This window comes from Camelus bactrianus, chromosome 3 (genome assembly GCF_048773025.1).
Source record: "Camelus bactrianus isolate YW-2024 breed Bactrian camel chromosome 3, ASM4877302v1, whole genome shotgun sequence".
NCBI lineage: Eukaryota > Metazoa > Chordata > Mammalia > Artiodactyla > Camelidae > Camelus > Camelus bactrianus.
Genome location: NC_133541.1, coordinates 62,672,582 through 62,687,449, shown reverse-complemented (window position 1 = coordinate 62,687,449; position 14,868 = coordinate 62,672,582). Strand labels below are relative to the sequence as shown.

Sequence of the window (14,868 nt, the reverse complement as noted above, 5' to 3'; positions counted from 1 at the left end):
TAAGTTAAAAACTGATGATTCCCTTCTGCTATTTTCAAAGTTGTTGTATTGAGCCTCAGAAGTAAACGAGGAACCTCTATGCTCAGGCCACCGCTCTAGGCCCTGCTTCTCCCCCTTTAACCCAGACTAATTTTCCCTCTGCCCGGAGCCCTTCTAACCATGAGGTGGGGAGCAGGCAACCTCAGTGCTATTCACCACCAGCCGCCAGTGGTCCATCACATCTACAAGTTTCTGACAAAATCTCCAATATCAAACATCCAAATCATAAACAAGAGTTTGTCTTTTAATAACAGGAGTAGATCTTTTTAACGTAATCTACATAAATTTGTACTGAGGTACAAGTTTTACCTTTTAGTCTGTAATGAATTAACTGAGTCTTTTCTAAAGCATGAAAAGAAAAAGATAAAAAGTCAAAAAAGAAGCAGAGAACACAACCAATAAACAAATAAAAGTTTTGCTTAATCTAAGAGAAAATAAAAACATCTGATAGGTTGGAGAACAAACGAAAATAAATTAAATTAGTGAATTATTTAATTGCTAATTAATTAGCAAATTAAATATTAAAAGGAAAATGCCTTCATAAGAACTAATTCTATTTTGAAGATTACAAATTAGGTTCTAAAAAAACTGCAATGCTTAAAAAGCATCACACAATAATTCTTAAATGTCTTTATGCTGTCCAGTGTACAAAATGATAATATATTATGGTCTCCAAATTAAAATAAATCTGAAAGTCCAACATACTTTCACATATAGCTGAGATTAAAAAACATCACAATGATCACTTCTGACCAAAAAAAAAAAAAAGAAAGAAAGAAACTACTTCATTTGCAGTGAGTAAACAGAGACAAACAAAAATCCCATCATACCTAGTCTAGGAGGAAATGAAGTTAAAGGAGCCATGATAAGTTCCACGTAAGTTAAATTTACGAGGAAATATTCTTCTAGTTCTGGTATTTCATCCTGCAAAAATTACATCCATTAAATTCACTATAATTATGCTCTCAAAGTAATCACCTCTCACAAGCTGCTTTTTAAAATGATCTTATAAATATATGTACTTAAATAGTATACAGAAAATTTTAAAATGCAAACATAGAGTAGAAAAGATGTAAATTAGAAAAAATAAACATGTCTTGGCAAAGATTTTTTTTAGATTTGATGCCAAAAGCAAAAATAAACAAGTGGAACTATGTCAAACTAAAAAGCTTCTGCACAGCAAAAGAAACCATCAACAAAAAAAAGTCAACTAATGGAAGGGGAGAAAATATTTTCAAATCATATACATCCAAAACACATTTTAAAAATCACGTAACTCAACAGCAAAACAACTAATAATCTGATTTACAATGCAGAAGAAAGGAACACACATCTTTCCAAGGAAGATATACAAATGACCAACCTGTACATGAAAAGATGCTCAACATCATTAATCATCATAGAAATGCAAATCAAAACCACAATAAGATATCACCTCACACCTGTTAGAATGGCAATTATCAAAAAGACAAAACGTAAGTGTTTTTGTGTAGGTGAGAATGTGGAGAAAAGCAAATCCTTGTGCACTGCTGGTAGGAATGTAAACTGATGAAGCCATTGTGCAAAGCAATATGAAGGTTCCTCAGAAAGTTAAAAATAGAACTACCAGCATACCCACACCTGGGTATATATACCCGAAGGAAATGAAAACAGGATAGAGAAGAGGTATCTGCACTCCCATGTTCACTGCAGCATTATTCACAATAGCCAAGATATGGAAACAACCTAAGTGTCCATCAACAAATGAATGGATAAAGATGTCATGGTATATATATAAAATGGAATACTATTCAGCCATGAGAAAGAAGGAAATCCTTCCATTTTCAACAGCATGGATGGTCCTTGAGGGCATTATGCTAAATGAAATAAGCCAGATAGAGGAAGACAAATACTACATGGTATTACTTACATGTAGAATCTAAAAAAAAAAAAAAAAAAAGAGTCAAACTCACAGAAAGAAAGAGTAGAAAACTGGTTGCTGGGGCTGGACAGTGGGGAAAACTGAGAGGGATTGGTAAAAGAGTATAAACTCAGCTATGAGATAAATAAGGTCTGAGGAGCTAATGTAAAACATGGTGACTACAGCTGACAACACTGTACTGTAAAACTGAAACTTGCTAGAGAGGTAGAACTTAAATGTTCTCACACACACAAAAAGATAAATAAGTGAGGGGATGGACGTGTTAATAACTAGATGCAGGGAATCCTTTCACAATGTGTACATATGTCACATCAACACAATATACACTTTAAATATCTTATAATTTCATATTTTTTTAGGTTCTACATGATGCCATGCAGAATTGGTTAGTTATACTTCAATAAAGCTGAAATTTAAAAAAATAAACTATTAAACTTATATATATGGTAAGTTATTAGGTTGAACCACGTGAAACTGCTAATATTATATCATTTTTGACCTAGACTAATATAATATGTAAACCAAATATATAAATACACAAACCTAATATATCTTAAATATAATAAGAGGAAAAGATTTTAATTACCTTAAATTTACCAAATTTCTGTAACTTCAGGTGAGGTACCTAAACTTTAAGGCCTCAATTCTACCATCTTTATAGTGAGAGAAATAATAGCTACTTTGGGGATTCCAATAATGATTAAAAATAATGTGTATGGATTGCCTGGCCTCGAAAGAGTCCCTTCAAAGTGACAGATATTTGTGATGGTTAATTTTAATATAATATTACTATTAACCACCAGTCCATCCAAGAGCACTGACAATAAGGCGGGCACTCAAAATATGAGGACTAGCAAAACCCACATCAGTAGTGACAAGACAGCAAACAATATTTACATAGAAACTCAATGTATATATTTATATGAATATATAATATCACAACATACACTTGTCTCTTCATTTTATTTAATGGAGATATGTTCCCATGTGAAAAAAAATTAGAAAATGAAGGTCACAGCCTCTATTTTATATAACATACGGACTAACGTGAGTTACAGAATCAGTTATGTTAAAGGAACTGTCCCCCATCTAACCCATCTGTTCTCCACCCCCGTGCAGTGACTCTCCCCTTATCAACCCCCAGCCTGGCTTATTTCTGTATATCCAGGCTTGCAGCCTCTTAATCTTGCACTACTCTGTAACAGAAAGGGCTTCAAAGCTCAAGGGAGAAGAAAAAGGAAACTTCAAAACCCTGTGTTCATATAACTAGACTCTGTAAACTAGACCCCTAAAGGGTGGCTATATATTTTCTGCTTTAAAACCCATCCCAGGGACACAAGGATGGTCCAACATATGCAAATTAATCAATGTAATACAACACATCAACAAGAGAAAGGACAAAAACCGCATGATCATTTCAATAGATGCAGAAAAAGCTTTTGATAAAATTCAACACCCATTTATGATAAAAACTCTCACCTCTCACCAAAGTGGGTATAGAGGGAACATATCTCAACATAATAAAAGCTATATATGACAAACCTACAGCTGGCATAGTACTCAACGGTGAAAAACTCAAAAGCTTCCCACTAAAATCTGGGACAAGACAAGGCTGCCCACTATCACCACTCCTATTCAATACAGTCTTGGAAGTCCTAGCCACAGCAATCAGGCAAAAGAGAGAAATAAAAGGGATCCAAATTGGAAAAGAAGAGGTAAGTGTCACTATATGCAGATGACATGATACTATATATAGAAAACCCTAAAAGATCCACACAAAAACTACTAGAGCTGATTGAAGAATTCAGCAAGGTAGCAGGTTACAAGATTAACGTTGAAAAATCAGTTGCATTTCTTTACACTAATGATGAATCAACAGAAAAAGAAAGTAAAGAAACAATCCCCTTTAAAATAGCACCCAAAGTAATAAAATACCTAGGAATAAATCTAACCAATGAGGTGAAACACTTATACATGGAAAACTATAAAACACTGATGAAGGAAATTAAAGAAAACTTAAAAAAATGGAAAGATATCCCATGCTCATGAATTGGAAGAATCAATATTGTTAAAATGGTCACACTGCCCAAGGCAATCTACAGATTTAATGCAATCTCTATCAAATTACCCAGGACATATTTCACAGAACTAGAACAAATCATAATAAAATTTATATGGAACCACGAAAGACCTAGAATTGCCAAAGTATTACTGAAGAGAAAGAAAGAGGCTGGAGGAACAACTCTCCCAGACTTCAGACAATACTACAGAGCTACAGTCATCAAGACAGCCTGGTATTGGTACAAAAACAGACATATGGACCAATGGAACAGAATAGAGAGCCCAGAAATGAACCCACAAACTTTTGGTCAACTAATCTTCAACAAAGGAGGCAGGAATATACAATGGAATAAAGACAGTCTCTTCAACAAATGGTGTTGGGAAAATTGGACAGCAGCATGTAAAACAATGAAGCTAGAACACTCCCTTACACCATACACAAAAAGAAACTCAAAATGGATCAAAGACTAAAACATAAGACAAGATACAATAAACCTCCTAGAAGAAAATATAGACAAAACATTACCTGACACGCATCTCAAAAATGTTCTCCTAGAACAGTCTACCGAAGCAATAGAAATAAAAGCAAGAATAAACAAATGAGACCTAATGAAACTTACAAGTTTCTGCACAGCAAAGGAAAACGTAAGTAAAACAATACGACAACCTACAGAATGGGAGAAAATTTTTGCAAATGAAACTGACAAAGGCTTGATCTCCAGGATATATAAGCAGTTCACACGACTCAGTAAGAAAAAAACAAACAACCCAATCCAAAAATGCGCAGAAGACCTAAACAAGCAATTCTCCAAGGAAGACATACAAATGATCAATAGGCACATGAAAAAATGCTCAATATCACTAATTATCAGAGAAATGCAAATCAAAACTACAATGAGGTATCACCTCTCACCAGTCAGAATGGCCATCATTCAAAAGTCCACAAATGACAAATGCTGGAGAGGCTGTGAAGAAAAGGGAACCCTCCTACACTGCTGGTGGGAATGCAGTTTGGTGCAGCCACTATGGAAAACAGTGTGGAGATTCCTCAAAAGACTAGGAATAGACTTACCGTATGACCCAAGAATCCCGCTCCTTGGCATATATCCAGAAGAGACCCTACTTCAAAAAGACACCTGCACCCCAATGTTCATAGCAGCACTATTTACAACAGCCAAGACATAGAAACAGCCTAAATGTCCATCAACAGATGACTGGATAAAGAAGTTGTGGTATATTTACATAATGGAATAACTATTCAACCATAAAAACTGACAACATAACGCCATTTGCAGCAACATGGATGCTCCTGGAAAATGTCATTCTAAGTGAAGTAAGCCAGAAAGAGAAAAAAAAATACCATATGAGATCACTCATATGCAGAATCTAAAAAAAAAGAACAAAAAACAAAAATACAAAACAGAAACAGACTCATAAACATAGAATACAAACTTGTGGTTGCCAAGGGGATTGGGGGTGGGAAGGGACTGGGATTTCAAAATGTAGAATAGATAAACAAGATTGTACTGTGTAGCACAGGGAAATATATACAGGATCTTGTGGCAGCTCACAGTGAAAGAGAATGTGACAATGAACGTATGTATGTTCATGTATAACTGAAAAATTGTGCTCTACACTGGAATTTGACACAACACTGTAAAATGACTATAACTCAATAAAAAAAAAGTTTATTAAAAAAAAACTAACATATCTGAGTAAGTATCCATTTATTTATACTCAGTTACATTAATAGACTACATAGTTGAAAGAAGACTTACCTTAAAGTTTTATCAAATCTTTATGTCAAACACTGACATAGTATTACCTTTCACCTTACAGCTTTAGAGTTCTCACATTATTATATTAGGTCACAGAGCCATGATAATCAACAAAATAAGAATTACTGACTTCAGATGGTAAATGGTTTACAGTACTCATAATTTTGTAGTAAAAATCTCTTTCAAAAAGAGAACCCCCTAAATACATAGTAATTGAAAATTTTTTTCTAAGGCAATATTTATTCTCTCTCTCTTTCCCTCCCTAACCCCCCAAACACACAACATCTCCTACCTTCTCTATTTTCGTACTATTTCCATAAACCTCTTGGAAATGTATTTAGATAGTTGAAACACTAAGTCTCAAAATGCAACAAGATTTCACAATACGAAAAATCATTTAAAACACAATTTCAGTCACCAATGATTAAGTCTGACCATAATCACATTTTATACCAACGGCCTCTAGTTAGTCTCTCACTATCTCTAATTTAACCAGTCCTAACAACTAAGACGCTAAGCGACATGGCTTTGCTATTCCAGTGAATCCTTTGGAGTAATCAAAATGCTCCTTTGGAAATCTATGAGGCCAATGCCATCTTAAAGGGACTGCCCTAAGGAAATTCTCTGTATAGCAAGATGTTCTGTAATAAAATACACAACAGCAGACCAGACTATCTAGACAAGAACAGAATCCCCCATGTGGTTTTAAAAAAGTCACGAAAAGAAAAAGGCTGATTGAAAAGCACCAGAATATTTAATCGATCTACTCTTTATCTGGTTATCCAGGTTTAATACAATAATAGTGAAATAAGAGTTTTACCTCGAGTATAGTGATGTTGATGGCTGCGGCTGTTTCCCCTTCTTCTAAAATCAGAAAGCCAACTACCGGCACAAAGTCAACACCTGGCTCAGCTAGGTTACCTTCTGTTTGGTTCTTTAGGCTCAACATTCCAGGAACTGTGGTGTATGTAACATTAATGGCTCCTAATTGAATTGGATGGGAAAACATTTTATAATTATTTAAAATTTAAAAATAATATCTCATTATGAACATTTTGACTTTGCCTAGAAGCACCTGCACTAGCTGTGTTACTGGCCCCAATTCCCCACCCCTTTCTAAATCATTGGCCTTTACCATGTCATAGGTAATGGCTGAGAGATGCCGCCTTGTGGGCAAGGCATACTGCCCTGCCTCCAGACGTTCTGAGTTTGGCTGCATGACTTGTTTTGGCTGCTAGTACAAGGTAAAAGTGCTGATGTGGTTCTGAGCCTGGACCACAGGGGGCCTGGCATGTCTCTGCTTGCTTTCTTGTGTCTCTACTGGTTCCACGAGAAGAATGAGAAGCATAGGAGTACAGCCATCCCTGACCAAGCCCAGCCTCAGTTAGTGGACCCACAGCTAGCCTATTACACATGCTGCTGAGATTTTGATTGTTTCTTACACAGCACTTTTGTGAAACTACATAATTCCTTTAATCTTTCAAAAATAAAGAAGTTATAAAGTCCTGTTCTGAATTAATAAATACAATTTTTTCCTGTCTCTGATTTGTTTTAGCAATGGCTTTCATTGCCCTAAACAGAACATTTAAAAAGCATCCTCCTGGAAACGCCATTCATTCTTCAGTAACACAAACCTAGAGATCCAAATTCTCTGTTGACGAAAAGCTGAACTGTTACGTTAGCCTCTTGGAGCAAAACAAATCTTGATGCAAGAGCAAAATTTAAAACTCCATGTGGTTCATCGCTGGCTTCGACAGTCAGAACACATGCATATCCTTGAGCATCAAGCAGAGCGGTTCCTGCTGGTGGAACTCCTACGAATGTCAGGGACCACAAGAAATAAACAGTGATTTGCATTAACTTCTAAATACTTAAACTATAACCCTGCTCTCTGAAACACATTAAAGTAATCAGAAAGTATTCTATTTCATTTACTTCTCTAACAGAAATCTTCAGGTTGACAAACAGTACCTACTTTATAGTTTTCTTCTTCTTAGACAGCAAATCATGAATTTATTTTTGCTTGGCCTATTATTATCATTATTTGCTATACTGATCATCTGAACTACAGAAACTGAGTAGAAACTGAAGAAAATACCCAGATAATTTGCCCACAATTATTAAATCTGATTTATCCATATAACTGGTCCAGAATTCAAACTGATCTGCTAGTATAAAATTAATTTCAGAAAAATTCTACCTTTGGAAATGTATTTTATTTCATAAAGAAATATTTAACAAAATTTTTAAAGGCTTTAATTGAATTCATAAAGGTAAGTATTTCCATTCTGAGCTGTTTTTTTTTTTTTGGATCTAAATTTTTATGAGACAGACAATACTATAAGTAATATTTTAAAAATCAGTATGTATTTAATTGTTAAATATAGAGATAGCAACTATTATCTTTTTTCTGAAAAGAATAATATACCAGAGGAAAAAATGTAATTAAATTCTGCATTACCTTGTGTCCTGATGTCATACAGAATAACTTGGTATACTTCTTTCTCCTCAGGAATACTGTCATCCAACAAATGCACAGATATTGTTTTTTTCAGTGACCCCTACGTCAAACAGAAAGAAATTCATCCCTCTGTGTCACTGAATACAAACTACCTTCTGCTTTTACTGGCCTTATAAATTGTACATCCAAATATACTTTCACTTACAGAGTTCCATGGCTTAAAAAAAACAGATTAAATAAAAAACTATTGTCTCACATGAAACCAGGCTTATAATAGGTAGAGACTAAGTGCGGAAGATTCTGAGTGCTGAGCTAATGAATGCAGATTTTATCCAATGAGCAGTATAGCACTACTGAAAATTTCAGACAAAGCAATAAATAAGAGAGATTTCAAAGGCAGTCATGAATGGGAAAAACTAGAGTCTGGAAAATAAGACCAGTGTTGAAGGGAAACCAGTTATTAGAAGTCAAATGTAGTACTCAAGACAGAAGGTTATAGGGGTTTGGCTTAGTATCAAGGCAGTGGAAATGAAGAGAAAAGAATTAAACACATTATCAAACAAGAATTCATATCAAGTGAGTGTGGAGAAGAGGAGATGATAGAGTTACAATAAAGTAGTGTTGATTTTCTATCCAAGAACTGCTTTTAAATACTTATTTTCCACCAACCGTCTTCTTTCAAACTATCAGAAAGAGCCTTTAAATATAACTTCAAAAATACTGTGTGAACAGGAGGTAAAAAGACATTTGTTTCTAGGGCTATATCTGCTGCTTCATAGGAGTGAAACATTTAAAGTCCAAAGTGCATTTAAAGTTCCAAGACAGAGAGGAGTAAGAGAAGAGGGACAAGCAGTGTTTATCATCTCCAGAATGACACAGGTGACACCAACAGTGGGAGGAGGGCAGGAAGGCTGCAAGATGGCTTGCTTCAAATACCAAGTCAGCATCTTGTTTCCTTAAAGGAGACCTACCAAGTACTTAACAGAAAAATAAACCCCCTCCTTAAGTCTCCCTTTAGGTTTCTAAGCAAGCAGCTCCCTCATCAATCTCTCTCCATCCTAGAATTACATAATCAGAATTTTCCCATTTTCCTCACAACACAGCTTCCTCCAGATATTTGCAGCAAAGCATTTTCTTGGTGGTATTACCTCAGGAAAGAAGAGTTGTCCAGTAAAGTTAGCAAAATTGAGTTCTAGGTTTTGCCCGATAACTTTCCAGTTAACAGTAACATTTCCTCGACCAGGGGGTGTTCTTATCACATGGAATTGTAAAATTTCTCCTGCAGGTGAAATGTACAGATTGAGAAACGTTTAATGTAACATGAACTTAACATCTGAAGCCAACAAAACCCAAATCCCAAACATGCAATTGAAGCACCTTTTCCAAAAACATTAGAAAGGTGTTCTGTTTGCAATTGTCTAGAAGCTTTATACATGCTTACTGTTTATTAACACATTATTGTTTAACCCACTTCTAAATATTTCCACTTAGTAGAACATCAGGAAGTTCAACATGTAAAAGCTACAAAGGCACATGCTAAAATGGAAAACACAAACAAACACTCCAAAACATGCACCAGAACACAAATGTTCTGTGAAGTAAAGAAAATTATGAAGTCCTCATGGTCAAAACTAGTAATGACATAAGTAAATTTTTCCTTCACTTCTCAAAAGGACACAAATTCCTTACACTGGTATGCAATGTGATTTTACACAATGCATGCATAAAAATGCTTGCAAATACCTGAAAATCACATTTCTTTAAATTGTAACTTACATATACCATCAATGATTTTGTTTTATAAAAAGAAATACAAAGGAAAGGTGTCAAATCTGTACATCAACCTCTGTAACTTTCCCAAAGTTACAGTTAACCTTCCTGGGTAATTGAGGTATTTTAGATACTTTCCATTCCTGGCTTTTATCCTCATGTAATACTTTGTAAAAGTGAAGAAAATCTTAGTAGTCATTTCTTCTAAATGGCTGAAAGTGGAAAGTAAGCTCCTAGAGAGTACTGCTGTAGCCATCTGGCTTGCTGAAAAGATGCTGAATTCAAAAGTTTCACAATGAGGAGCACAAGTTAAGGTATACTAATAAACTGTATCACTAAAAATAATAATTATTATAAAAAGATAAATGAATTGATGCTTAAAAGGCTGAAAAGAACACATCCTTATTCAAATTTTAGAGCACAGACATATAGTTGAAATCCATGCATAGTCATTAAAAATATCACTTTTACTTAGTTATCCAAATAAGTAAACACTTCTGACACTTTTTAAACAAGGAGAGTAGAAACAAAATGAAATATAAACACCCTTTCCAAGTATTTTTAACTGCTAGAACTTTCTTTATTCTTGAAGAAAATAAAATTAAATAATTATTTCTAATAAAAAGGTTTCTTAAATTAAAATACCATAAATTAATTAATTTGGAGATTATCTTAATTTCAATTACTAAAAAACAAAATAAAATTTTCATACTAAATATAAGCACATATAATTTTAATGCAATAAATTATCTGGGGACAGCAGAAAATACAAGGAAGCAAAAACATCAGAAAGATTTCTAAATAAGATTTCCTCAAATACTTCAATGTTTAATGTACACATTTTTAAATGTTTCAATTCAAAAAAATTTTTTTTAATTGTCATTACATTAGTAGACTGAGACTTGGATGATGGTTTGGTTTTTTTTTTTTGAAACATACAGGAACTGCTAATAGGAATCAGAGTGTCCAAAAGTTAGGATTTAACCGAAAGATGGGTAGAAGCAGCCATAATCGCCAGACCATTTCAAGTTTTTATACTTGTACAGCTCACATGAACAAAGGCAAAGGCACAACAGGGAAACCCTGGCGTCTCTATTGTACACCATGCAGAATTCCTCAAGCGTTTATTACTGAAAGGCACAGACAGAGCCTTGGAGTCATTAAGCTGTTTCACCTACTTTACTATCTGGTGACACAAATAAAAAGGTATATAGAGTCATGGTTTTCGAATTTTAAAAAAAGTCACAAAACAAAAGTATACTTCAAAAAGAAAATTATGGAAGTTTGATCAAGTACTAAAAATGCAATGAGGATACAAGCGGCAAAAAAAAGTGTAGGTCAATAAGAATCCATGTTGAAGGGGAACCTGTAAACATCACAGTAAAAAACGTGGCTGTAAGGTGGTACAGAGATTTCGGAAAATTACACCATTAAAGGTGAGACTAAAAGTAAAATGCCAAGGAGAGAAAAAAGTAAAATCCTTCTAAAAACTTATTACATGTAAAAATACTCAGTCTAATACTACCAAATTAGTATCACCTGTGAAAATTTAACAAGTTACCATCCAAGTAACTTGCAAGAATATACTGCGAGAAGCACAGTTTGAAACACAACACACACACATAAGAGGTACAGCAAGTATTCCTTAAACACATAAATCTTGTAAGCCCACTGCAAATCAGGTCAACAGTGTGGACAGCGTGAAGACTTTCCGAACAGTCAAAACAGAGTATTGACTTTGCCCCTTTAAGGCCGACTGCCAAGAAGCAGGTCTATTTAAAATGCTTCCCAGGAAAAATTACCAGAAAGCTACCTTCTACCTAGAGGAGGAGTAAAAGAACAAAGAAAAAGGAAAAATTAGAAACAAATGTTTAGTTTTCTAAATATAAGGAAAGGACAGAAGGTAGGTCCTAGAGAGGGAAGGTAAAATTTTCAGGTAACAAACACTTTTACTGACCTGCCTTCTAGTTTTTACCCAGGATGAAGGCCTAAGGAGAACCCTCCTCTACCAGAGGGTGTGACTAACTCCTGGATGTTTACCTTGATATGAAATCTAGAGCTCACCAAAAGGTGGTGGCACATTTTAACTCGAAGCAGAAGATCTACCATGTGGGCTCTAAGTCTAGCCTAACACAAATAAGAAATATGAATATCAAATTCGTTCTAATAACCCAGAGTGTTTCGTCTATTTGTTTCTAAAACAAATCAGGATTCTTTTTACAAAGATAAACATCAACTATGATGTGTATAAAAATAATGGAAAATAAACACAGGACACATATTATAACAGATTCATGTATACATGGTAGACAGGTACCATCCAAATGGACTGTGCTCTACAACAGAAAATAATTTAAAACAATTACAGAGATATGAATTAGGTGAAGCACAAACTGTCAATATGAACAGTTAACAAAAAAAGGTATTTCTAATACAACAGTTTGATATATTTTATTAAAGAATCACACTTGTTCAAATCTTTGCCTAGAAAAGAATTATGCTGCCTCCAAAAAAAGGAAAATTTTTAAACCCACTGAACATGACATAATGATTATGATGCTGCAGAGCTGTGTGGAGTGAAACATCCAACACAGATTTAGAAATAGCACATCTATACATAGTTTGTAACCACAGTAAAAATCTACTGTCCCATATTTCTAAATTCTGCCCATTACATTTGGAAGAAAGTGATATTTACCACTGGGCATCTATCCAGTTTCTTTTGGACAAAAATGTAGAAATAGGATTCCAGAAAACTCAATACATTATTAAACATTAAGGCAATTTCTCCCCATGAACTGAAAATGCATTCTAGAGCCAGAAGTTCAGCAGAGTCCACATTTCAAATCTAATCACATGAATGAAACTCCAACACTAGGCCAAAAGCAATGTTAACATTGTTAAAATGCGACATGGCATGAACTTTTCCACCCCATTTGTTTAGCAGTTATCTGTGAAGAATCACCATGAAGTTTTCATTAATTCATTTTTGTAAACACGTGCTTGATAGACATTTCTCTGGGCAATGTCGCAGCAACATAAAAGAATACACACACAAAATACTGAATTCTGAAGTTCAACATAACATTTTTGAAAAAAGAAAATTAATTTAGACTTTAGGAAAAGGTTTAGGAGGAAAGGGAAAGAAAAGTGAGTAAAAAAATAGAAATTCTTCTCAATTTTTATTTAGAAAAAGTGAAGAGTCTAAGGAGTACTAATTAATGAAAGCGATTCACTGTTTTATTTCCTTTACCAAACTCATGCTCATAGACTGATATGATAAAGCAGATTTTTAACCATGTGTTTTAATGACTCATCATTTTCCCTCCTTACACTTCCTAAAGATTATTTGACTGTTGGAAACTAAAGACCACAATCTGATTTGCAGGTTAAATTCGTTCAGGCGAAGAACACAGGTACCCCTGCCTGCAGTTTCTCCAAGATGACAGAAGAGCCTCCAATCCACCACCACCGTCACCACCCAGACTCTCACAGGATCCACTTTATGACACTAGCTGTTTTACAGTTAAAATCTCTTTAAAGTAATCCTGGACATTCAAATATTTTTGTATTTAAAAAAAAAACTCCCATCCTATTGCTGAAAATTACATACCTAGTCTAGCTCTTAAGTCCTTCCTTAAATCTAATCCTTTCTGCTCCCTGAATTTATTTATACCATCCATGGCGCTAACACTTTTGTTGTCTTCTTCTACATTACTTTCTTCCCTGTATCTCTTCAAGAAAACAAGTCCAAAGTTCTCTACGCTTTAATCTGTTTTCTACAGTTTTTCTCCTTTCCTTGCTCTTGTAGCCAATAAGCAGAATATCCCCTAAGGCAGTGCCTCTCACATTTAATGCAGTGAAGGACAAGGGGTTTTTGTTTGTTTTTTTGTTTTCTTGATCTATTATAGACTGACATTTTTGTAAAACACAGTAAAATAAATTACTACATAATTTAAATGGCAAAAAGAACTCATACAAAATATAAGCCCATAGAGATCACTTTTGGATATCACAGCAAAATGAGATCACGGCAAAATGAGATCGTTATACAAGTCTCTAGAAAAGATTCTTTCGTTCTTGAGCTCAACTTGTCACCAACCAGGAGCAGACACTTAGTATGCAGATGTCAGTCTGAGCACGGTATTCTGAGGAGCACTGCCCCAAAGGCCTTGAGGTCCTGTATTTTGTTATCCTTAGTTATTTGCTCTCCATCCCAAGTCCTCCTTTAAAACTCCTCTGCAGTTACTACTGTTCCCTCTAGCCCATTCGGGAATCTAATCTCCCTTGTTGCCTATTCTAGTACGAGATACACTAGTTAATTTTCTCTTCTGATAACTAATGAAAACACTCTCGTACTCTGGTCTCTTCCCACCTCTCTGGCAGAGCCTCCTCTCCTCGCTCCTCTCTTCTTCGCCTTCTGCCCTTCCCAGCACCTTAGTCTGGTGTTCCACACAGCTCCACCCTTGACAACTTGCTTTGCTTCCTCTCTCCACTTAGATCTTATTAATTTCCCTGATTTCAACTATGACCTCTAAAAATCCAGTTTCTAACCTCTAGCTGAAGATAGGGTCAGGTTCTCTCACCAATGCTCTCCTCTCACATGGACACTGTTACTCAAATTCAGTATTCTTCCAACTCAGATCCTGAAATATTTACCCAAACTTTCCGCACTGTCAGGTTCTGCAGTTGACAAGCTAAGGCAAAACAAAGTTTCTTCTCAAAAGGTGCCCTAGCGCATAAGCTTCGAATTCAGGCAGCACTAGGTTTAAACTCTACCATGAGTAACTACATGCTAGGTCGTCCCTCTAAAATTCAGTTTCCTTATGTGAAAATCT

The 14,868-nt window shown here is 35.0% G+C and overlaps 1 protein-coding gene across 1 annotated transcript in view; it reads right to left on the bottom strand.

The window, feature by feature from the left end:
- The window catches only part of ADGRV1 (adhesion G protein-coupled receptor V1), a 471,474-nt gene that overhangs the window by 346,601 nt on the left and 110,005 nt on the right, over positions 1-14,868 (bottom strand). Inside the window, exons 35-39 of the mRNA XM_074360351.1 lie at positions 9,409-9,539; positions 8,261-8,360; positions 7,434-7,613; positions 6,620-6,783; positions 870-963 (exon numbers count right to left, since the gene is read on the bottom strand). Of these exons, the coding sequence (XP_074216452.1) occupies positions 870-963; positions 6,620-6,783; positions 7,434-7,613; positions 8,261-8,360; positions 9,409-9,539 (669 nt within the window). The remainder of the gene's footprint in view (positions 1-869; positions 964-6,619; positions 6,784-7,433; positions 7,614-8,260; positions 8,361-9,408; positions 9,540-14,868) is intronic.